The sequence below is a fragment of the Macaca mulatta genome, chromosome 6, assembly GCF_049350105.2.
Source record: "Macaca mulatta isolate MMU2019108-1 chromosome 6, T2T-MMU8v2.0, whole genome shotgun sequence".
NCBI classification, from domain to species: domain Eukaryota; kingdom Metazoa; phylum Chordata; class Mammalia; order Primates; family Cercopithecidae; genus Macaca; species Macaca mulatta.
Window position 1 is genome coordinate 186,331,251 of NC_133411.1, and position 22,167 is coordinate 186,353,417.

The following is a 22,167-nucleotide window of genomic DNA, read 5'->3' on the forward strand; positions in this document are numbered from 1 at the left end:
GCCTGTCCTCGGAATGCTACAGGTTCCAGTCCATTTGAGCTCCTGTGTGGACACTCCTTTTTAGTAAGTCCCAGACTCATTCCAGACACCAGACCAACTTGGACTGTACCCCAAAAAACTTGTCATCCCTACTATCTTCTGTCTAGTCATACTCCTATTCACCGTTCTCAACTACTCATAAATGCCCTGCTCGTGTTTACACTGCTAGTTTACACTGTTTCTCCAAGCCATCACAGCTGGTATCTCCTAGTGCTACCCCAAACCGCCACTCTAAATTCCCTCTTAAAGTAAATAGATAATGTTTGCTAGCAAGGCTGTGCTGAGCCTCCTTAAGCACTCTCTAATTAGATGTCCTAGGTCCTCCCAATTCTTAGTCCTTTAATACCTGTTTTCTCTCCTTCTCTTATTCAGACCCTGTGTCTTCCATTTAGTTTTTCAATTCATACGAAACCGCATCCGGGCCATCACCAATTATTCTATGCGACAAATGCTCCTTCTAACAACCCCACAATATCGCCTCTTACCACAAGATTTCCCTTCAGCTTAATCTCTCCCACTCTAGGTTCCCACGCCGCCCCTAATCCCGCTTGAAGCAGCCCTGAGAAACATCACCCATTCTCTCTCCATACCGCCCCCCAAAAATTTTCGCCACCCCAACACTTCAACACTATTTTGTTTTATTTTTCTTATTAATATAAGAAGGCAGGCCGCCAGAGAACAACCGCCCTTTGACTGGAATTTTCCTTTACCTACCTAAATCCTATAAAATGGCCCCACACTTATCTCCCTTCGCTGACTCTCTTTTCGGACTCAGCCCGCCTGGCACCCAGGTGATTAAAAAGCTTTATTGCTCACACAAAGCCTATTTGGTGGTCTCTTCAGACGGACGCGCATGACAGAAAACTGGTGGCCTGCAGCAGAATAGAGCTCCGTTTTACCTGCTAATATTCTAATAAATGACTTAACTACCAATATTTTAAAGTCAGAATATAGAGGCTGGGTGCGGTGGCTCACGCCTGCAATCCCAGCACTTTGGGAGGCTGAGGCCGGCAGATCACGAGGTCAGGAGAACAAGACCATCCTGGCGAACACGGTGAAACCCCGTCTCTACTAAAAAATACAAAAAATTAGCCAGGCATGGTGGCAGGTGCCTGTAGTCCCAGCTACTCGGGAGGCTGAGGCAGGAGAATGTCGTAAACCGGGGAGGCGGAGCTTGCAGTGAGCTGAGATCCGGCCACTGCACTCCAGCCTGGGCGACAGAGCGAGACTCCGTCTCAAAAAAAAAAAAAAAAGACTATGTACACTCACATTAGAAATCCAGACTTCCATCTGAGCGGACTGACTCACGCCTGTAATCCTAGCACTTTGGGAGGCCAAGGCGGGCAGATTGAGCTCAGGAGTTTGAGACCAGCCTGGGCAACATGGTGAAACTAAAATACAAAAGAAATACAAAATACAAAAGAAATTAGCAGGGCATGGTGGCAGGCGCCTGTCGTTCCAGCTACTCGGGAGGCTGTGGCAGGAGAATTGCTTGAACCCGGAAGGTAGAGGTTGCAATGAGCACAGATCGCGCCACTGCATTCCAGCCTGGGTGACAGAGCAAGACTCTGTCTCTACAAAAAAAAAAAAGGAAGAAGAAAAGAAATCCAGACTTCCGGTTTTTTACCCCCCCAAAAAAAGAAGCAAAAGATCTAGGCATACATTCCCACAACAGGGCAATAGGCTGGAGCTGAATGGGACTGCCCCTCCACCAATGCCTTCCTTTTCTAAGCTGGTCCTCACCTGGCCACTCATTCACAGCACTTGCCTGGCCCCTCTAGACATCTGAATCAATGACCCCTGTTATAGATCACAGGGAGGGATGTTGGTTGCTTGTTCCTTTTAGAAACTGCCCTCTTGAATGAATGAACTTATTCAGGATTGAGTGCTGAATCTTTTCTTGGTCATATATTTTTAATTCACTTTTTTATTATTAAAGTCACACATTCAGGTCAGGCGCGGTGATTCACACCTGTAATCCCAGTACTTTGGGAGGCTGAAGTAGGCGGATCACTTGAGGCTAGGAGTTCGACACCAGCCTGGCCAACATAGCGAAACCCTGTCTCTACAAAAAATTAGCTGGGTGTGGTGGTGCACGCTTGTAATCCCAGCTACTCAGGAGGCTGAGGTACAAGCATCACTTGAAACCGGGAGGTGGAAGTTGCAGTGAGCCAAGATCTTGCCACTGCACTCCAGCCTGGGTGACAGAGTGAGACTCTGTCTCAAAGAGGGGAAAAAGTCACACATTCTTGTGATGTGTATGGAGAGAGAGAGAGAACAGACATACAAGACACAACAAGCTGGGCGTGGTGGCTCATGCCTATAATCCTAGCACTTTGGGAGGCCAAGGCAGGTGGATCACTTGAGGTCAGGAGTTTGAGACTACCCTGGCCAACATGGTGAAACCCTGTCTCTACTAAAAATACAAAAAATTAGCCGGCCATGGTGGCGGGTGCCTATAATCCCAGCTACTCAGGAGGCTGAGGCAGGAGAATCCCTCGAACCCAGGAGGCAAAGGCTGCAGTGAGCCTAAATCACGCCACTACACTCCAGCCTGGGCAACAAGAGTGAAACTCTGTCTCAAAAAAAAAAGAAAAAAAAAAAAACAAAAACGCAACAAAAGTCTTCTACCACTCCTCTCCCAAGGTGTGTCCCCTTCCAGAGATTTATCTGTACCCATACAGACAAAAACATGCACGTTCCATGAGGCCTCCATGGGGGCTGGGATTTTTGTCAGCTATAGTCACTACTGAATCCCTGGCATCTAAAATAGTGCTTATCACATAGGAGGTGATTAATAAGTAATTGGTGAAAGAATGAATGTTTGTTCTGGAACCTGGAATTGGGTCACAAAGAATGAATAGGAGTTTTCCGGGAAAGGTAAAGCCATTCTCAGCAGAGAGAAGAGGAGCTGCAATCTAGGGAGGGATGTGTGAGAGCAGATGAAATACAAGCAGTTTGGAAAGGCTGAGAAGTCAGAGTTGGGGGCTGGGCGGGAGCTGAAGCCAAAACTCAAAGGGCCTTCAATTCCCAACTAAGGAACATGGCCTTTTCCCAGAACTCAGTGGGATATTTCTAAGCATGGGAGTGACCAATGTGGATTTCTCTAGCTATGGTGAGGAGAAGAGATTGGAGCGGGGATAATAGGGAGACTGAATTCATCATGATCGGGGGAGAGAAGGTGAGGCCTAAGCCAAGGAGTTCTCCACAGAGAAGAAAGATCAGAAGTCCCAGCCAGAGACTCTGTGCTCTGTGGGTGGAGGTACTCCACTACTCTCATGGCACAGAGAAGACTAGATCAGGGCTAAGAGATGGGAAGAGCCAGGGTTAGCTGCGGTGAAGCTGTAGTCAGAGCTGGAACTGGCATCCTTGGTGGAGAGGCGGGAAGAGGTATCTCTGCAGGAGATTATGAACTTCAAAGGGGGTCCCAGACAGAGCCTGTGACTGGTCCTTTGGCAGGAAGAAGATAAGCTATTGGCATCTGTGGTGGCCAAAGCCCAGCTCCAGGCGCCCCAAGCACACTTGCAGCTTAGCAGATCTCTAAGAGGATGTATAGCCTTGGGCAACTCACTTCTCTCTGAGCCTTGGTTTCCTGATCTGTGAAATGGGAATAATAAGTGCCACTCACAAAGTGGTTGTGAGGACTTGGACTGTAAAGCCACCTAGGAAACCACCCAGATCCATGGCGCAGCAGACAGGAAGTCTTCACCCACATCACACACCCTACAAACCCCATAGGCACACGGAAACAGTCACACACCTTATTAAGACCACCATTGGCAATGGTCCAGGCCCAAAAGCAACCCCCACACTAATCCCTTTCACACGTCAAATCTGACTGAATCTCTCTGTCTGTGTGACGTGAACAAGGTGTCTGGAGAGAGGTGAGTCAGGGCTGGGAGAAGAAGTGTATTAACTAGGGCAGTGCTAGCTGCTATAACAAATAGTCCTGACCTGAAAATTTTTTTGGTGATTTTTTTTTTTTTAACTATTTTTACAAGGTTTGTGCATCTGTCAGAAGGCTCAAAAAATTTTGCTTCCCGCTTACATAATGGTCTGAAGCTGGTTTCCAGGTTGATGGGTGGCTTGCCTTCAGGCACTGATACACAGACCCTGCTTTTTCCTTCTTATGGTTCCAGAATCCCCTGGGCCTCCTCATCTTCTCTATCCATTCAGCTGAAGCAGAAAGAGAGAGGGTGGAGGGCACACACTTACTTCTTCAAAACCTTGGCTCAAAAATAACACGTCATCTCACTCATTTTCAATTGGTGGGAAGTAGTCACATGACCACACCTGACTGCAAGGGAACCTGGGATAGTAAAGTTAGCCATGTGCCCAGGAAAAAAGGACATGAATTTGTGGTGGAGAGCTATTCAGTTTCTGCCACTGAAGAGTTCAGGTCACAACCCTAGAAGGGGCAGTGGGGCAGAGGGTAGAACAGGGAGAAGTGGGTATCACCTTGTCCCGACAGAAAGACTAGCTGAGGCTGGGCATGATGGCTCACACCTGTAATCCCAGCACATTGGGAGGCTGAGGTGCGTGGATGCTTGAGCCCAGAAGTTTGAGACCAGCCTGGGCAACATAGGAGTCCCCATCTCTACAAAACAAAACAAAACAAAAAAAACCTAGGCAGGCATGTTGACATGCACCTGCAGTCCCAGCTACTTGGAAGACTGGGGTGGAAGGATTGCTTGAGCCCAGAAGGTCAAGGCTGCAGTGAGCCAAGATCTTGCCACTACACTCCAGCCTGAGTGAGTGACAGAGCAAGACTCTGTCTCAAAAAAAAAAGAAAAAGAAAGAGAAAGAGTAGTTCAAATCAGAATGGTGGGTGACTTGAGGGGTCTTAGCCCACGCTTTGAAGAAAATATAAGTCCTTGTAGTGGGGATGTGCATGTGTGAGAAAGAGGCAAACCAAGGACTCTAGCTAAAATTTTAAAAACTGGAGTTCATCTGGGGCTAGGTCAGGGCCGAGAGGGCAGGATGCCCACCCTTCAGCCAACACTACATGCTATCAAATTAAGTTTATGTCCCCCAAAATTCATATGTTGAAACACTAACCTGCAAGGTGTTATTTGGAGACAGGGCCTTCCAGAGGTAATTGGGTCATGAAAGAGAACCCCTTAGGGCAGGATTAGGGATTAGTGCCCTTATAAGAAGAGACAGGAGGGAGCTGGCTTCCTTTATCTCCACTTGTTATCGTGAGGACACAGCAAAAAGACAGCTGTCTGCAAACCAGGAAGAGGGCCCTCTCTGGACACCAGATGTGCCAGCGGCTTGCCCTTGGACATCTCAGCCTCCAGAAGTGTGAGAAATACATATTTGTTGTTTAACCCACCTGGTCTATGGTATTTTTGCTATAGCAGCCTGAGTTGACTAAGGCAGGATTTCTTTTTTTTTGAGACGGAGTCTCGCTCTGTCACCCAGGCTGGAGTGCAGTGGCCAGATCTCAGCTCACTGCAAGCTCCGCCTCCCGGGTTCACGCCATTCTCCTGCCTCAGCCTCCCGAGTAGCTGGGACTACAGGCGCCCACCACCACGCCCGGCTAGTTTTTTGTATTTTTTAGTAGAGGTGGGCTTTCACTGTGTTAGCCAGGATGGTCTCAATCTCCTGACCTCGTGATCCACCCGTCTCGGCCTCCCAAAGTGCTGGGATTACAGGCTTGAGCCACCACGCCCAGCCATTTCTGAGTGAGTATGAATGCGCTCAAGTCTTTGGCCACAGATGTACCTGATCCAGTCCCCTACCTAGGTAGGTGAGCGTGTGCATACCTGGTTACACATGTCACTGGACTGTCGGAATATATATGTCCTATGTTCAGGTGTGCCTGTCACATGCACCTGTTCAGGGGACTGGGCATGCACATGACTATACACCCAAGTCCCCTTGTAAGGGAGAGCCCATGTGTTTATGACACGCATACCTGAATGTCTGTGTGTGCACAGCCATGCGGGCAAGTTATCCATCTGTCTGCACACCTGGCCACATGCATGGAAGGAGCCTGTAGGTGTCTGGGTCTAGAGGTACCCTGCATACCCACAGCTGAGGGGGAGAGGGCTACTAAGCACATGTTTGTCTGGCACACAGTAGGTATGAGATAAGCGTGTGCCGAGTAAAGTACATGTGTGGATACACAGGTCCCAGTGCACGTGTGTGCATGTCCACAGGAACGCCCCCAGGGTGGACAAAGGTGCCTAGGTATGTTTACTCGTGGTTCTGTGAGCCCAGGCATGAACTTAGAGTTCCCTGCTCCTGGCCAGACCCGGCTGGGCTCCTTGCTGGGCACACGGAAGCCTCTGCCTTGTGTTGGTGCCCGTGCGGGATGCTGCCAGGAGTGTGTTGGTGGCATGTGTGTGTTTGTGCATGAACGTGTGTGTGCGCGCGCGTGTGTGTAGGAAGAGGCGTTCGCTCTCTTAGACCTTGCTTCTTTCTGTGGTTTGGTTTCTATAGAGACACTTCCTGTGGCAGAGAAAAGAGGTAGTGAGCGGTGTTTCAGGATGTGAGGGCCCGCAGGAGCCGAGTCGGGCTCTCTCTGCCGCCTGCCTGCCACCGTGCAAGCTCTGGCCAGCGCTGCCCACAGTCCCCATGGTGGGCAGCCCCCGCGGCAGGGACCCGTGATCTGCAGCGGCATGCCAGGGAAGCCCAAGCACCTGGGCGTCCCCAACGGGCGCATGGTGAGTGTGGGCTCCGGGCCAGGGCCACGAGGAGGGGGTGGGCACACCCAGGGTGGAGCCCAGGAGGCACACCCGGCAGGGCCAGGCAAGAGCCCACGGGCTGCCAGCAGGCGAGAGAAGTTGGGACAGACAGCAGCAGGTGGTGGGACCTGGTGCTCATACCCCAGGACCCTTCCAGATGGCCCAGCTGGGAGCCTGGTACAACCCGGAGGCCAGAGCAGAGTGCGCACAGGCTTCTGGTCCAGCCCCCACCACTCTCTCAGCTGCTGCATCTGGGGCTGCATCCCAGGGTCGCAGGGACACCTGATGTGCTCTTGCCCTCTGCCTATCCCCACAGTGGCTCAAGCCCCTACATCCCACTCGGCCTGAGCCCTCCCCTCCTCACCCCCTGCTCCAGGTGCCCAAGGTCAGGTTAGTGGCAGCTCTTGCTGGGTCAGTGTCCTCTAGCCAGAGCTACTCCGGAGGCCTCCTGCCAGAACTAGCATTGTTTGGGCAGCCCGGGATGGGGCAGCAGGGTCAGACCAGGTTGATACAGCTTCTGCCTGTTCTATTCCTGAGCTTCCAGGAAGGGCCGAGCGCTAGGATCCCCCTGGTTGCAGCTGTCCCACCTCCTAACCCTCTCCCTGGCTGCTTAGCCCCAGATCAGAGCTGCCCTCAGAGGGTCTGGCTCTTCTCATTCATTCGGCAGATGGGGCAAGCTGTGCTGGACCTCCCTTCTCTCCCTAGGGTCCCCCTCACTTGGAAGAGCCCCCCTTAACAAGCTCAGGAAGGCCAGTGTCCTGGCCCACCACCAGGCCCCAGCCTAGTATCATGGGCCAGAGCCAGTGGCTCTAGAGAGACCTAGGTTCCAGTCCTGGTTCTATTCTCTCTTGCTGGAGAGAGGGGTACTCGCCAGCTCTGTTTCCTCATCCATAAAATGAAGAGGTTGGAATGAATTTCAAGGCTTGTTGAGATGATTGAGTGAAATAATGCATATGAGGCCTTTGACCCATTGTGGGGGCTGCATAATTGTCAGCCTAGTGCCCCCTACATTTTCAGCCCCAAGTCAGAGATCTCCTGCCTCACCAAGAAGCTGAGGCACCCCCATCACCACTCTTGCCCCTTAGTTCCCAAGACCTGCCTCTACCTCTTCTTCTTCCAGCATTTCTTTCCTGCCCAGCTCCGGGCTGGCCGACTGGGAGGGAGGCCATCCTTCAAAGGCAGCCCAGCCCCCGTCTCACCGTCCCCAGTACCGACCCCACCATGAAAGTGCAGAAAGAAAACCCACCTCCCTTTCATTCTCACACCACAGGCCTAACACTGGGCTCGCCCTTCCCTAGGCATTCAGGCCAGGAAGACAAGGAGGCTAACCCCAGGCCCACCCCGGGAGGGCAACTGGATTGATGCTTCTGGGACAGTGCCTAGGACAGGGCAGCAGAGGGGGCCCAAAGACAGACCCAGCCCCTGCCTCTTCTGTGTCAGCCTGTGACTTATCTACTCAAAAGTCACCCAGAGCAAGGAGGGTGCCCCCAAGGTCTGCCCCCAGTTCCATCAAGCCCACAGACGCCCCGGCTCCTCTCAGAACTGTCACACACAGGTTATCTTTGCCCTTCCTGGGCCTGTTCTGAACTCTCTGTGCCACCTCTTAGAATCCCGAGGGTCACAGATTGGCTGCCTGCTGGTCACTGAGTAGCTTCCCGTGGCTCTGCACAGCTAGGGCAGGAAGGGCTAGACAGGCACTGACATCTGAGGTAGGGATGTGGATGGAAGGGCGCCTGGGGGACAGGTGTGTCTGGTCCCTCCATGAGTTACCTCCCAAGGGAGGGTCAGAGAAGTAAATGCTGTGCCAAGGTCAGCCGGAGAGTAGAGCGTCAGCATCCGAACCCCCATAACTGCCTGGTCCCGGTCTTCCCCCATCTCTCCTCTCTACCATCATTCCCTGCTGTGGAAGCTTCAGTTGTCAGCCTCGCCTCTCTGCCATTCAGCTTGTCAGGCAGTTGCAAGGAAACCTGTCACTTGGAGACATCTCCCAGCCCCCTTCCTAGGGATGTCTTCACACAGCCTCTTTACCACTTCATTTGTTCATGTACTTATTCATTCATTCATTCAACAACCCCTCCTTACTGCCTGCTTGGTGCTGCCACTGCCCCTATCCTAGACACTCCCAACCCAGGCCCATCAGCCCTAGTCCCTGCCCCCTAGTCTGGCAAGGCAAAAAAGACACAGGTGAAAATACCAGGCAGTGGCTCAAGCCTGGAATCCCAGCACTTTGGAAGGCCAATGCAGGAGGATCGCTTGAGCCCAGGAGTTTGAGACCAGCCTGGGCAACATAGTGAGGACCCATCTTCTTTTGAATTAGCTGAGCATGGTGGTGTGCACCTGTAGTCCCAGCTCCTGGGAAACTGAGGTGGGAGGGTCGTTTGACCCCAGGAGGTAAAGGCTGCAGTGAGCTGTGATCATACCACTGCACTACAGTCTGGGTGAAAGAGCAAGATCCTGTCAATAAAGAAAAAAAAGAAAGATGGAAGGAAGGAAGGAAAGAAGGAAGGAAGGAGGAAAGGAAGGAAGGAGGGAATGAGGAAGGAAGGAAGGAAGGAAGGAAGGAGGGAGGCACGGTTTCTCATACCTGTAATCCCAGCACTTTCGGAGGCCGAGATGGGCAGATCACGAGGTCAAGAGATTGAGACCATCCTGGCCAATATGGTGAAACCCCATCTCTACTAAAAATACAAAAAATGAGCTGGGCGTGGTGGTGCGTGCCTGTAGTCCCAGCTACTTGGGAGGCTGAGGCAGGAGAATTGCTTGAACCCGGGAGGCAGAGGTTGCAGTGAGCCGAGATCGTGCCACTGAACTCTAGCTTGGCAACAGAGCGAGACTCTGTCAAAAAAAGAAGGAAGGAAGGAAGGAAGGAAGGAAGGAAGGAAGGAAGGAAGGAAGGAAGGAAGGAAGGAAGGAAGGGGAATAAAATTCAGGGTTAGGCAAGAGCTGCAAGTGAAGAATAGAGACAGCTTGAGGGAACTAACTTCTCCACTAGCTCCATGCACCGTGTTGTAGGAGATGGTCCCTAAAGGGTCTGCAAGCTGGAGGAGGGAGGGCGTGGCATAGGCCTGGCTGTGGGCAAACACGGGGACAGGGCCCTAGGGGAGGCTGGGAGTTAAGCCTGGAGGGGGCAGTTAGCCTGGCCTGGCCTGTCGGAAGGCCTAGTTAGTCTTCCCCTCCTGGCAGGAAGACCCGCAAGGCAAAACCCATGCAACTCTCTCTTTGTCCCTGGCATCCAGCTCAGGGCACCCGAGTTCAGGGTGGCCTTATACAGGGGCAAGGCCAGGGGTCATCTCCATCCGCTGGTTCAAGTTGAAGGGACCAGACACCCAGGTTCTGTGAGGACATCTCCACACAGGGTCTTGCAGCCCCTCAAGCTAGGATGAAATCAGAGGATGGTAGAGGGTGCCCAGCAGAGAAGATCCTCAGTAAATTGGGCCTCTTTCAAGGTCTGATCCCTCTAGAGGGCACAGTTCAAGAGGAATCCCTGGGCAGATCATGCCAGATTAGACTTGCCCACCTGTGCCCCAAGGTCTGAGGCCCTGGGCCTCCAAGCTTCTTTGGTCCACAAAAGGAGGCAACTTGGCTAGAGAGGCCTCAGGCTCCAGAATCAGGCAAACTTGAGTTTTAATCTCAGTTGCACCACATCTCAGCTACATGGCTTCTTCGGGCCTCAGTTTCCTCAACTGTAAAATAGGGGTAATAATGCCTGCCACACAAGATGTAAAGATGGAGTAAGGACGTGAATGTGTGCTGCCACAGGGTGCCTGCCACACAGTCAAAGCTCAGGAAACTGGGGCCTCCCTCTCATCTTAGTATTTGCAGGTGCCAGCAGCTCCTCCAGGACCAAATTCCTAAGAAAAAAATATGACTAGCCGAGGTCCAAGCCTGGGTCTGTGTGTCACTGGCCACCACACCCTTCCTTGCCCTTTCTTCCCCTTTTTCTCCATTCACTCACCACTTCTCCTCAAGCAGGCTGAAGCGGGGGAGGCCAGCGCTGCTCAACACAACTTCCCCAGGCCCCGCAGTGGCAGCTGGGGCAGGCCAGAGCCCCTGCAGGGCACCTGCACCCCTGCACCTCACTCTGCTGTGGGCTGCTGCTCTGATTGTGGCATGCCTGGTGCTTTCACTCATGGGGCCTCATTCAAGCTTCACAGCAGCCTCAGGAAATTGGGAATGCTGAACCTCATGCTACCCAGGGGGAACTGAAGCTCAGAGAAGTTAAGCTGTATTGTTCCCAAATAGCAGAGCTGGAAATGGACTCCACCCCCATTCCCACCCATCTCCAGATTTCTGTCCCTACTCAATTTCAGCTCCAGCTATGCTATCAACAACTGTCAGGGCAAGAGAGGCTCAGGATGGAGAGCCACAGGTGGCATTCAGGGGCTGAGAGTCCCTAGTGAAGGGGTGCCAAGGCCAGGGCCCTGATGGCTGCTTGGGAACACGGGGCAAGGAGGGTGCTTCTTGAGGAGGGAGTTCAGATCCGACCTCTCTCACCAACCAGGCCAGCCCTCCAGGGGCCACCAGACTGGCAGGGGAGAGAGGCTGGGACATGGGTGGATAAGCACGTGGTGGGAAGGGGCATTCAAGGGGCCTGGTGTTTGGGGATGACTAATGTCAACGGGCAGAGATCGGGGAGCAATTCCAAGCGAAGAGCAGGAGCAGATACCCAGGCAGAGGCAATGGCAAAGCCAGAAGCAGGGGTGTGGGGAAAATAGGAAAGTTTGGTGAAGTGTAGGGTGGAGGTGAGGGGGAGGGAAATGGGTGAAGCTGAAGGGGTTCATTAGTCAGGCCCAGGCAGGGTTTTAGCCGTAACCTGGCAACTGCAACGTGCCTCCGGGGGCAGGGAGAGGGCCCGGGGTGGCACCGTGGGGAGGGTGGGGCCTGGGGAGGATCTGGGAGCCAGCCCCACTTAACGACATTCAGTAAAGCAGAATATGGAAAATAAACCTGTGAGGGCCAAACAAAATTGGAGTGCTGGCTGGCCCCAGCCCCAGCGCCTATCATCCCAGACTTGGGGTTAGAGGGCAGGACAGAGGCTCAGGGTGTGCGCGAGGAGGGCAGGGCCAGGCAGCCCAGCGGAGGGGGCCGAGTCCGGGTGATTCTCGGGGATCTGGGGGAGGGCGATGACTGCGTCTCCGAGGCTGGGAACGCTGTGGCGGTGCAGCCGGGGGAGGAGGAGCCCGGGCGCAGGCAGGTAGGTGCAGGCTGCAGAGGAACCTTGCGGCCGCGCGGGGAAAGACTTGGTCCCGTCCTCCCTCGCAGCCCTCTGCCGCCTCGGAGTGGGGACTTTCTCCTGTAGCCGTGGGAAACACCAACTTTCGTTGGGGGATTTGACTTTGCGGGGAAGGCAGAGCGGGGAGCACGCAGACGGGGCCAGGAGGGGCGGGGCCGGAGACGGGGGCGGGGCGTGCTGGGCCCGACGCCCCGCCCAGCGCGCTCTGCACTAACTCGCTGCCCTCGGCTGCAACTTCTTATCCGGGCTCCAGATGGGAAGTGAAGCTCAGGGAGGAGCCGCAAGTTGTAAAACTGGAAAAAGTCAGGGCTGGGTTTTGAATTCGGGTCTGAGAGACCCCCACCAACACCTGTGCTCTTTCCTTCTATGGCGGGAGTGGCAAATTCGAATGTGTAGCGGGGTCAGCATGAATACCGACACAAGAACAACATTAATGGTAACATTCCTTGAACATTTACTACACGCCCGATAGTGTTCTGAGTTCTTTATATATATTTAACTCATTTAATCGCACCAATCCTTCGAAGTCAGGACCGTTATTTGCTTCGTTTTTAGAGAGGAAAAAACTGAGGCACGGAGAGGTTAAGTACCTTGTCCAAAGTCACACAGCACAAATTTGACCTCCCAAATTTGAGCCTGCCTCCCACTGCCTCCACAAGTAGCATAAATGCATTAAATGGGCCCCAGAGGCCTCTGAGGAGACTGTAAGCCCTTTTGGGGAAGGTGGTGGCTGCTCAATGCCAGACAAGGTTGTCCTGCTGGGAAGAAGCTGGAGCATTACAGTCTCATGGAGCAAGTGGAATTTAAAATCTCTTGCTTTTTAAATGTGGAAAACACCTTTAAATAAATAAATAAATAAATAAATAAACAAACAAACTGTGAGGGCCAAGATAATAGTAATATCCCACATATCTGCAGACCAGATCTGGCCCGCAGATGGCCACCCTGTGACCTGAATATTCTCAGGGTGGGAGTAGGAAACAGAGAGGGAGGTTCCATTTAGAAGGGTGGGGGTGGGGGGCTTTCCAGGGGTAGAGATGTTTGCAGGCCTGTTTCCAGTTGGGATGGAAATAAGGGGCTGGTGGTAGGAACTTCTGTGACAGGGCATGGTGAAAATGTAGGAGGTAAGCGGGAAGTAGGAATTGGGGATGACTCAAGCCCTGATGTTGGAAGCCCAGGTGATGGTAAGAAAGATGGGGGCAGGGAAGCTGGTTTGGTACTCTGTTTTGATGGAGGCAGAGGGAGCTTCCATTTGGGAGCTTGAGGGCTTGTGGGACATTTGGGGGAAGATGTTACTAGGAAGTTGGTTATGTGTGTCTGGAGCTGCGGATTTGTGGATGGGACAAAGTGCCCAGGACAGAACCAGGGAGGGGTTGAGGCCACATTGCATGAGTGGGAGATAGTGGGGAAGCTGGAGGAGCTGCTAGGAAGGTAAAAAGAGAAACAAGAGAAACCACCGCAAGAGTCATTTTGAGAGGAGAGTTTTTCTGTTTCACTAATGATTGGGATTCCCAGAGAAACCAGAGTTGTGCATTGGGGGCAAGGATGGAGTTAGCTACTGCAGCAGTGCTACTAACAGAGTAGTCCCTGAACCAGCAGCATCAGCATCTCCTGGGAGCTTGGCAGAAATGGACAGCCTCAGGCCCCATCTTGGACCTACTGAACCTGAATCTCCAGAGGTGGGGTCCTCCCACTCTGCCCTGAAGTTTGAGAACCACTGCTCTATATTATAGAACAGCATCCTGTGCCCTCCCAAGGTGGGATGGGACCTGTGGTAGACCCTGGGCCCAATAGGAAACACTTGCAATAAGAAGATCACTGGCTGCAGAAACACCTCTCCTTCCTCGAAGACAGCACTTGTTTATACAGCCCACATCACATGCTGGCCCCTGTTCTAGATGCTGTGGATATATTTTTATTTGATTTTCTTTTTTTTTTTTTTTTCTTTTTTTGAGACGGAGTCTCGCTCTGTCGCCCAGGCTGGAGTGCAGTGGCCGGATCTCAGCTCACTGCAAGCTCCGCCTCCCGGGTTTACGCCATTCTCCTGCCTCAGCCTCCCGAGTAGCTGGGACTACAGGCGCCCGCCACCTCGCCCAGCTATTTTTTTGTATTTTTTAGTAGAGACGGGGTTTCACCATGTTAGCCAGGATGGTCTCGATCTCCTGACCTTGTGATCCGCCCGTCTCGGCCTCCCAAAGTGCTGGGATTACAGGCTTGAGCCACCGTGCCTGGCCTTTGATTTTCTTTTATTGAGATGGAGTTTTGCTCTTGTCGCCCAGGCTGGAGGGCAATGACTCAATCTCGGCTCACTGCAACCTCTGCCTCCTGGGTTCAAGCTATTCTCCTGCCTCAGCCTCCCGAGTAGTTGGGATTACAGGCGTCTGCAACCGCGCCCAGCTAATCTTTTTTTTTTTTTTTTTTTTTTTTTTTTTTTTTGTATTTTTAGTATAGACTGTGTTTCACCATGTTGGCCAGGCCAGTCTTGAACTCCTGACCTCAGGTGATCCACCCATCTCGGCCTCCCAAAGTCCTAGGATTACAGGCGTGAGCCACCGTGCCCGGCCAATGCTGTGAATATATTAAACTGACTTGATCTTCATATCAAGATAGAGGCAAATGGTTTGCCTCCATTTGTAAATAGGCATTATCTCCTATTTACAGATTACAGATGGAGGCAAACAAGTTAACTAACTTGCCCAAAGTTACACAGCTAGTAAGTGCCAGAGACTAAAGTCTGTTCCTACCCACCATGCTATGCACACCTGGCTCACCCAGCAGGGGTTGGGGGAGGAGGGAACCAGGGGCTGCTGGAAGGTACCTGGCATAAGTCCCAGTACTTAGTGGTTGGCACAGGATGGAAAGGGAGCCAGGGGCAGCCTGAGCAAAAGCCTGACCAAGTAGAACCTGCCTGGGGATGCCCAGGTAGAGGAGAACACAATTCCACCTCCTGGGAATTGGGCCCAGAACTGTCCCCTGGGAATCCTCAGTGGGCTCCTCTGACTTCCTCTGTTGGGTCTCTCATAGGTTCTGGCTGTGTCAGATGGAGGTAAGTGACGGAATGTGTGGAGGAGGACTGGCTGAGTGGGAGGGAGGAGGGAGGTGGAGATGGGTGGGACACCCCTGCCACCTGCTATCTTTCCAGGGAACATGCCTGCAGAGTGGATGCTTGGGGGAGGGTGGGTTGTGCCAGGGGCTGGGGAAGGCAGCAAGGCTCACCCCGACTTGTCCATCCCCCTGCAGAGCTGAGCAGCACGACGGGGCCCCAGGGCCAGGGCGAGGGCCGCGGCAGCTCCCTCAGCATCCACAGCCTCCCCAGTGGTCCTAGCAGCCCCTTCCCAACCGAGGAGCAGCCTGTGGCCAGCTGGGCCCTGTCCTTCGAGCGGCTGCTGCAGGACCCGCTGGGCCTGGCTTACTTCACTGTAAGCCTGGGGTGGGGAAAGGGAAGGGGGGACACGGGAAAGGGCAGGGCGTGGATGGAGCTTCAGGCTGGCCAGAGTGGGGTCCTCTTGTCAGCTCCCTCATCTAGCCTTCCTGCAGCACCCTCTTCCTCTTCTCCCGGATGGGAACTTTTCTTCCTTCTCCCTGTCCTTGTCTCCGTCTCTCATTTTCTCTCCCTGCCTTCAGATCTGGCTCCATCTGTCTGGCTGGCCTTCCCCGTCTGGCTTGGTCTCTTGGCCCTGTCCCTGTCCCAGTCTCTTTGATCACATCCCCGTTTGGTTTCTGTGTCACTGAGTCTCTGCCTGCCTCCCCCTCCTTCCCCTCCCAGGAGTTCCTGAAGAAGGAGTTCAGCGCGGAAAACGTGACTTTCTGGAAGGCCTGCGAGCGCTTCCAACAGATCCCGGCCAGCGATACCCAGCAGGTGGGAGAAGGGGGAGCTGGGGCCGAGGGCTGGGGAGAGGGGAAATGGGCCATGCTCCCTGACCAACTCCTCCTGCCCCTCCTCCTTCAGCTAGCTCAGGAGGCCCGCAACATCTACCAGGAGTTCCTGTCCAGCCAGGCGCTGAGCCCAGTGAACATCGACCGTCAGGCCTGGCTTGGCGAGGAGGTGCTGGCCGAGCCCCGGCCGGACATGTTTCGGGCACAGCAGCTTCAGGTGGGCGATCCCGGGTGGATTGGCCTTGAAAGGGAGACAAAAGGCGCAGGGGCGGGGTCGGACCCTGGCGGGGAGCCTGAACTACAAAGCGGAAGGGGCAAATTTGGAGGCGGAGCAGAGCCAAATTCCGGGGCAGGCGGGGCGGAGCTCAGAGGGCGGTATCAGAGGCACCCGGGAAGGACAGTTAGAGGCGGAGCCTAGCTGAGGTCCGGGCAGGGCCTGGACCCTGGGGGTGGGTATAGGGACTGACGTCGGGGTGGGGCTCGGGCAGCCCAGCGCCCCCACCCCAGCCCCGGCTCACCTGTCCCGGGTTCGACCCGCAGATCTTCAACTTGATGAAGTTCGACAGCTATGCGCGCTTCGTCAAGTCCCCGCTGTACCGCGAGTGCCTGCTAGCCGAGGCCGAGGGGCGCCCTCTGCGGGAACCTGGCTCCTCGCGCCTCGGCAGCCCTGACGCCACTAGGAAGGTGCGGACGAGGGACTGGGCGAGGCAGGGGGTCCTGCGGATCGCGTGCAAGAGGGGACGCCCCCGGGTGCAGATCTGCGGGTATGTGCCCACGGTCTGCATGCGGGCTGGGGCCCAGCCCGGTGCCAGCGCCTCCCCTGTACCCACAGAAGCCGAAGCTGAAGCCCGGGAAGTCGCTGCCGCTGGGTGTGGAAGAGTTGGGGCAGCCACCCGTTGAGGGTCCTGGGGGCCGCCCTCTCCGCAAGTCCTTCCGCAGGGGTGAGGGCAGGAGCGAGCAACAGAGATGGGGGGAAGGCGGGAGTTTGGGCAAGTTTGGGGAGTACCCGCTTCCTCCTACGTGGGCCACAGTCTGTAAGTCTGTGAAGATTGAGACGCAGGTCCCAGTGACCACCACACTCCCCTGGGTGGTTTGGGTCCTGGGCTAGACCACAGACGTTTGGAAATCTCCAACGGTGGTGTTGCTCCCAGGGATTTACACCTGGGCCCCTGCAGGATGACTCCAAACAAGGCCCACCAGTTGGGGAGAGGCTTCCGCAGAGGATGGGTGAGGGCGGGGGGCTGTTCGCGTCCATCGCTCCCTCTTCCCTAGAGCTGGGCGGGACTGCAAACGCCGCCTTGCGCCGAGAGTCTCAGGGCTCCCTCAACTCCTCCGCTAGCCTGGACCTTGGCTTCCTAGCGTTCGTCAGCAGCAAATCTGAGGTGAGTCGACTGTTGAGGAAGACAAGATGCTCTATGGGCTAGGGTCACTACTCAGGCCTGTTTACGTGGTAGCCCTCATTCCAAGTTGCTGTCCTTACTGCATCTCCCAGCTTGCTCTGCATGGCCAACCCTTCAGCCTCCTTACTTTTCTCCCATCCTCACTATATCGGTCCCCATATATGTCATGGGTGCACATCCTCTGTCGGCAGATGTGTGCACATGTGCAGCACCCAGGTGTGTATACACAGCAGGTGTGTGGGAATCAGCAGGTGGACCCGTCTCTAGGTGCCCATAAGCCTGGGTGTGCATACATGTGTTCCTGCAGGAGGATATATCGTTGCGTGCCTTGGGAGTGCGTGTCATGCTTGAGCCCCAGCAAGCTTACCTGCCTCTGTGTGCCTGTCTGCCTGCCCTTGCATGTGTACACGTAATCTCCCCCGCTCCTGCCCTGAATCAGAGCCACCGGAAAAGCCTTGGGAGCACCGAGGGTGAAAGTGAAAGCCGGCCAGGGAAGTACTGCTGTGTGTACCTGCCTGACGGCACAGCCTCCTTGGCCCTGGCCAGACCTGGCCTCACCATCCGAGATATGCTGGCAGGGATCTGTGAGAAACGAGGCCTCTCTCTACCTGACATCAAGGTCTACCTGGTGGGCAATGAACAGGTGGGAACTTGACCTAGCTCCAACTCTAACCTCCTTCCTGATCCTGACCCCAACTCCATTTCTGTCTCAGATCAGTCATGGCTCCAACCTCAACTCAATTTCTAATCCCCTGGACTAACCCTAATTTCAACCCCATTTCCTATCATCACCTCCTTCCTAACTTCAGCCTCTACCCACAATCCCACTCCTGTACCCACACCCAACTCCAAAGCAACCTCCACACCAACTTTCACTCACTCAGACATCCACCCGCCCCCACCTCACGCCCTTCCAGGTTTCCAGCTTCATCTATCATCCTACCATGGTGATCTTAGGGAGGTAAAACTAGGGAGAACCACTGTTGGAGCTGGGGTTTGTCCCTTATCATTCCCAGAGTCCAGACTCCCATCCCCAGAGACCCATCCTGGCAATGGCCATCCATGGGGTGCCCTCACCTCCTTAGCCTCTAGGGGCACCCGACTGCACCTAACCCATGAACTTTTTCCTTTAGGTGCAAACTAGCTTAAACTTTAAAGAAGACGTAGGGGAAAACTGGCTTTAAAGGAAACCATTCAGTCAAGGGAATCTCAAGGAAGAATGTTGCCTTCCAGGGGGCCGTCAGGATTTCATTTACCTAGTAGACAAGTCCTAAGGTCCTGCCAGGTGTGTGGGGGAGAGGAACCCAGATCTGGGGCTGTCCTCCTGGCCCACAGGCTGGAAGTAAGCCAAGCAGGGAGTGATCAGGGAGGAAGAGTGAAAACGCCAGAGAAGGTCTCTTGGGAGAAGGTAGGCGTTTCTGGCTGATGTCCGGAAGGCTTCATGGAAGAAGCAGCAGTCGATGTGGATGGGGAGGAGTTTGCCTGGCAGAGCTGTGGGGGAGGATATTCCAGGCAGAGGGAACAGCTTAGGCAAAGGCCTTCAGGCAGGTACTTGCGGGGCACATTCGGGGGCCTGGAGTGCAAGGGCGCGAGGGCAGGAGTGGGAGGTGTGCTGCCCACTCTTCTCAGGCCGCCAGGGCGGCTGCCAGAAGCCCAGATGGGCTTTCATACGTGCTAAATATAACTTCCTCACCCACACTCCACCTGCTCCTGCAGCACAGCACAGGCCTACTGCCTGGGAGATGCTGCCCCCAACCCCACATCAGTCTGGAGCAGGCAGTGGGGCCTCTGAGGGTGTCATCACGAGAGTTACTGTTTATGTACCTACTGTGTGCCAGGCATTGTGCCAGATGCTTCACATCCTCTGGTTTCACAGCAGTTTTGGGGGTGGGCCCTTTTTGAATGAGGAAACAAGAAGTGTCCTTAGTAGCGGGGAATGGAAAGAAGTGGACAAATGTCAAAAATGGGACCAGGCCAGGGTGGTTGACCAAAGGTGGGTGGTGAGGGAGGAAATGCTTCCAGTCGGTCTGGTTGGATTTCACACACTTGAGGGACAGGGGGCAGCGGTCCTGGAGGCAGAGCCTGTCCTGGCACAGAAAGAGTAGGCCAGGGATCTGGGACCGAGGCCTGCCACTTATGATTTCATGCCAGCAGATACGTTTCTCATAATTTCTGTCTTTTCCCAAGAATGTCCAGCATTCTTGCCACTTTTCTCCCAGGCCTTGGCTTTCCCGGGCTTGGACTCCAGCTTGGTACCTTAACCCGTTTGCTCCCCTACAGCTTTTCCACCCTCCATCCCTCCCTCTAGGAAGCCCCAGTGGTGGCCATGGGAGGGCGTGAAGTTGTTCTTAGACCCACAGGGATGGCTGGGGGTTGGGGGAGGGACTCTTAGACCCTGCCTGGCATCCACAGAAGGCCCTGGTCCTGGATCAGGACTGCACCGTGCTGGCAGATCAGGAAGTGCGGCTGGAAAATAGGATCACCTTCGAGTGAGTGTTCTGCCCCCAAGTCTGGGTCCCAGGTCCTGACGCTTCCTTCAGGCTCTGTTCTGGCTACCTGGCTCTCCAGGCCCCGCCCCTCATGTTAGCCGCGCCCCCGAGACAAACCCCGTCCCCTACAAGCCAGTCCCACCTTCTGCAGTTCAGGCTCCACCCCTTCGCGTTTGTACTGGGAAGGGTTTGGCTGGGGGCCGGCCCTCTGGCCGCCTGCTGCCCGAGGGTTCCGCGCAGGCTGGAGCTGACGGCACTGGATCGCGTGGTACGAATCTCAGCCAAGCCCACCAAGCGGCTGCAGGAGGCGCTGCAACCTATTCTGGAGAAGCACGGCTTGAGCCCGCTACAGGTGGTGCTGCACCGGGTGAGCTGCGGGCCGCGGGGCGAGGAGAGGCGGGGCCGGGAGGGGCGGGGCCTGGAGGGGCGGGGCCTGGAGGGGCGGGGCCGGGGCCAGGCGGAGGCCTATACCGCGGGCTGCTGACATCTCCCCGCAGCCAGGCGAGAAGGAGCCTCTGGATCTGGGAAAGCTAGTGAGCTCAGTGGCGGCCCAGAGACTGGTTTTGGACACTTTTCCAGGTAGGGGACATTGGCCTTGGGGCTTGATCTGGAACGACTGTGGCCCAGGAGGAAGGGGGCCCGGGTGGGAGGCAAACACTAACTGTGGCACTGTCTGCCGCAGGTGTGAAGATCTCCAAAGCCCGTGACAAATCTCCCTGCCGCAGCCAGGTGAGCGAAAGGCGGGTGGCCTCTTCCACCCTCTACTTCTCCCCTCCCGATTTTGACTCTGACCCCACATTCTCGCAGGGCTGTCCACCTAGAACCCAGGACAAGGCCACCCATCCCCCTCCAGCGTCTCCCAGTTCTCTGGTGAAGGCGCCCAGTAGTGCCACTGGAAAGCGGCAGACCTGTGACATCGAAGGTACATGGTGGATGAGCTGAGGATTAGAGGGACTAGGGCAGTGGGGTTGGGGACCATTCAGGGTGGCATCAGAGAGCCTTGGGCTAAGGCAGGGGGCTGGGTGCCATTGGGCATGGAACAGGAAGGGTGGGGGTTGGGGGATCAAAGGGGCTGGAACAGGGGGCCACAGGCCATTGGTGCTGGGGCCAGGGAGGCTGTGGCCACAGTAAGGCAGCGAGACTGTTGTGGGCTAGCATATAGGCAAGTCTGCTGGGGGGACCCTCATGCTGTGGCTTGCCTCCAGGCCTGGTGGAGCTGCTGAACAGGGTGCAGAGCAGCGGGGCCCACGACCAGAGGGGTCTTCTGAGGAAAGAGGACCTGATACTTCCAGAATTTCTGCAGCTGCCTACCCAAGGGCCCAGCTCCCGGGAGACCCCACCACAGACTGAATCAGCAGCCCAACCCATCGGGGGATCCTTGAACTCCACCACCGACTCAGCCCTCTGACAGCTACCCAACAGTCCAGGACAGCTGCATGGCACCCGGCGGGCCGAGCATGCCACGGGTCCGCTCTGCATGCCCTGTCTGTGCCATGAGTGTCCCTGGCCCCTTCCTGCCATGGGCAGGCCCGCAGGAAGAGCCGGTAGGGGTGGAAAGGGGACTCAGATGAGACACACCCCACAGCCACCACCGCCTTGTCCCACAACAAGCTCACCCCCAGCCCCTTGCAGCCAGGCCACAGTGGGGGAGGTGAGTCTAGCCCCTTGGAACAGGCTTGCCCAACACGGAGGGATGGCGTTGGCAGTGCCAGCCTCCCCAGCCTGTGCCAAGTTTCAACAGGGGCAGGAGGAGGGGCCGGCCCCTCCTCAGGGAGCTGGTATGAGTAAGGCCTGAGGGTGCAGGCAGGCAGCCCTGTACCCCACCCACATAGACTATACTGTACATACAGATTTTGCAGTAGGCTTGGGGCAGCTGGGTTTGTCCTTGATGTATGATACTGTTATTATAATAATTATTATTATTCTGCCATGAGTTGTCTTCCTTGTGTGCCAGACTGTCCTGTGGCTTCCCCCACCATCAAAACACACTGCTTCTGTCACCAAGGTCAGTGCCAGGAAACTCTTGGGGACCTCAGGATGTGCCTCCTGACTTCCTGTTTTCAGAACCTCTCTTCCTGACTGCACAGTATATGGGGTGGTGTGTGAATATCTTACAGTTTTGTTTTTCTAAAAAAAAGAATACGGGAACTGGGTGAGGTGGCTCACACCTGTAATTCCAGCACTTTGGGAGACCAAGGCGGGAGGGGGTGGATCGCTTGAGCTCAGGAGTTCGACACCAGCCTGGGCAACATGTCAAAACTCTGTCTCTACCAAAAATACAAAAAATTACCTGAGTGTGGTGGTGCATGCCTGTGGTCCCAGCTACCCGGGAGACAGGTGGGAGAGGATCGCTTGAGCCCGGGAGGCAGAAGTTGCAGTGAGCTGAGATTGTGCCACCGCACTCCAGCCTGGGTGACAGAGTGAGACTCTGTCATGGT

The 22,167-nt window shown here is 54.9% G+C and overlaps 1 protein-coding gene across 3 annotated transcripts; it reads left to right on the plus strand.

Annotated features, from left to right (window-relative positions):
- Positions 1 to 6,482: 6,482 nt before the first annotated feature.
- Positions 6,483 to 21,657, plus strand: RGS14 (regulator of G protein signaling 14). 3 transcript variants are annotated; one of them, XM_077937469.1, is made up of 15 exons: positions 6,483 to 6,710; positions 14,989 to 15,010; positions 15,205 to 15,383; positions 15,731 to 15,823; positions 15,914 to 16,057; positions 16,381 to 16,524; positions 16,673 to 16,781; positions 17,113 to 17,222; positions 17,548 to 17,883; positions 19,653 to 19,729; positions 19,970 to 20,096; positions 20,227 to 20,308; positions 20,412 to 20,458; positions 20,537 to 20,651; positions 20,935 to 21,657. In XM_077937469.1, exons 1-15 carry the CDS (start codon positions 6,666 to 6,668, stop codon positions 21,135 to 21,137), a joined length of 1,833 nt encoding a protein of 610 aa, XP_077793595.1. In that variant the 5' UTR covers positions 6,483 to 6,665; the 3' UTR covers positions 21,138 to 21,657. The 3 variants fall into 3 exon arrangements, with proteins under 3 accessions (XP_077793595.1, XP_014996998.3, XP_077793596.1); XM_015141512.3 differs by having other exon boundaries at positions 17,680 to 17,883; XM_077937470.1 differs by lacking the exon at positions 6,483 to 6,710 and adding an exon at positions 14,722 to 14,886.
- The last annotated feature ends 510 nt before the right edge of the window (positions 21,658 to 22,167 follow it).

Excerpts from the sequence above, each read along its gene's own strand:
- RGS14 (XM_077937469.1), top strand. The coding sequence starts at position 6,666 with ATGCCAGGGAAGCCCAAGCACCTGGGCGTCCCCAACGGGCGCATG. Across the intron at positions 6,711-14,988 it reads GCGTCCCCAACGGGCGCATG|GTTCTGGCTGTGTCAGATGG; the intron begins GTGAGTGTGGGC and ends GGTCTCTCATAG. Across the intron at positions 15,384-15,730 it reads TGGGCCTGGCTTACTTCACT|GAGTTCCTGAAGAAGGAGTT; the intron begins GTAAGCCTGGGG and ends TTCCCCTCCCAG.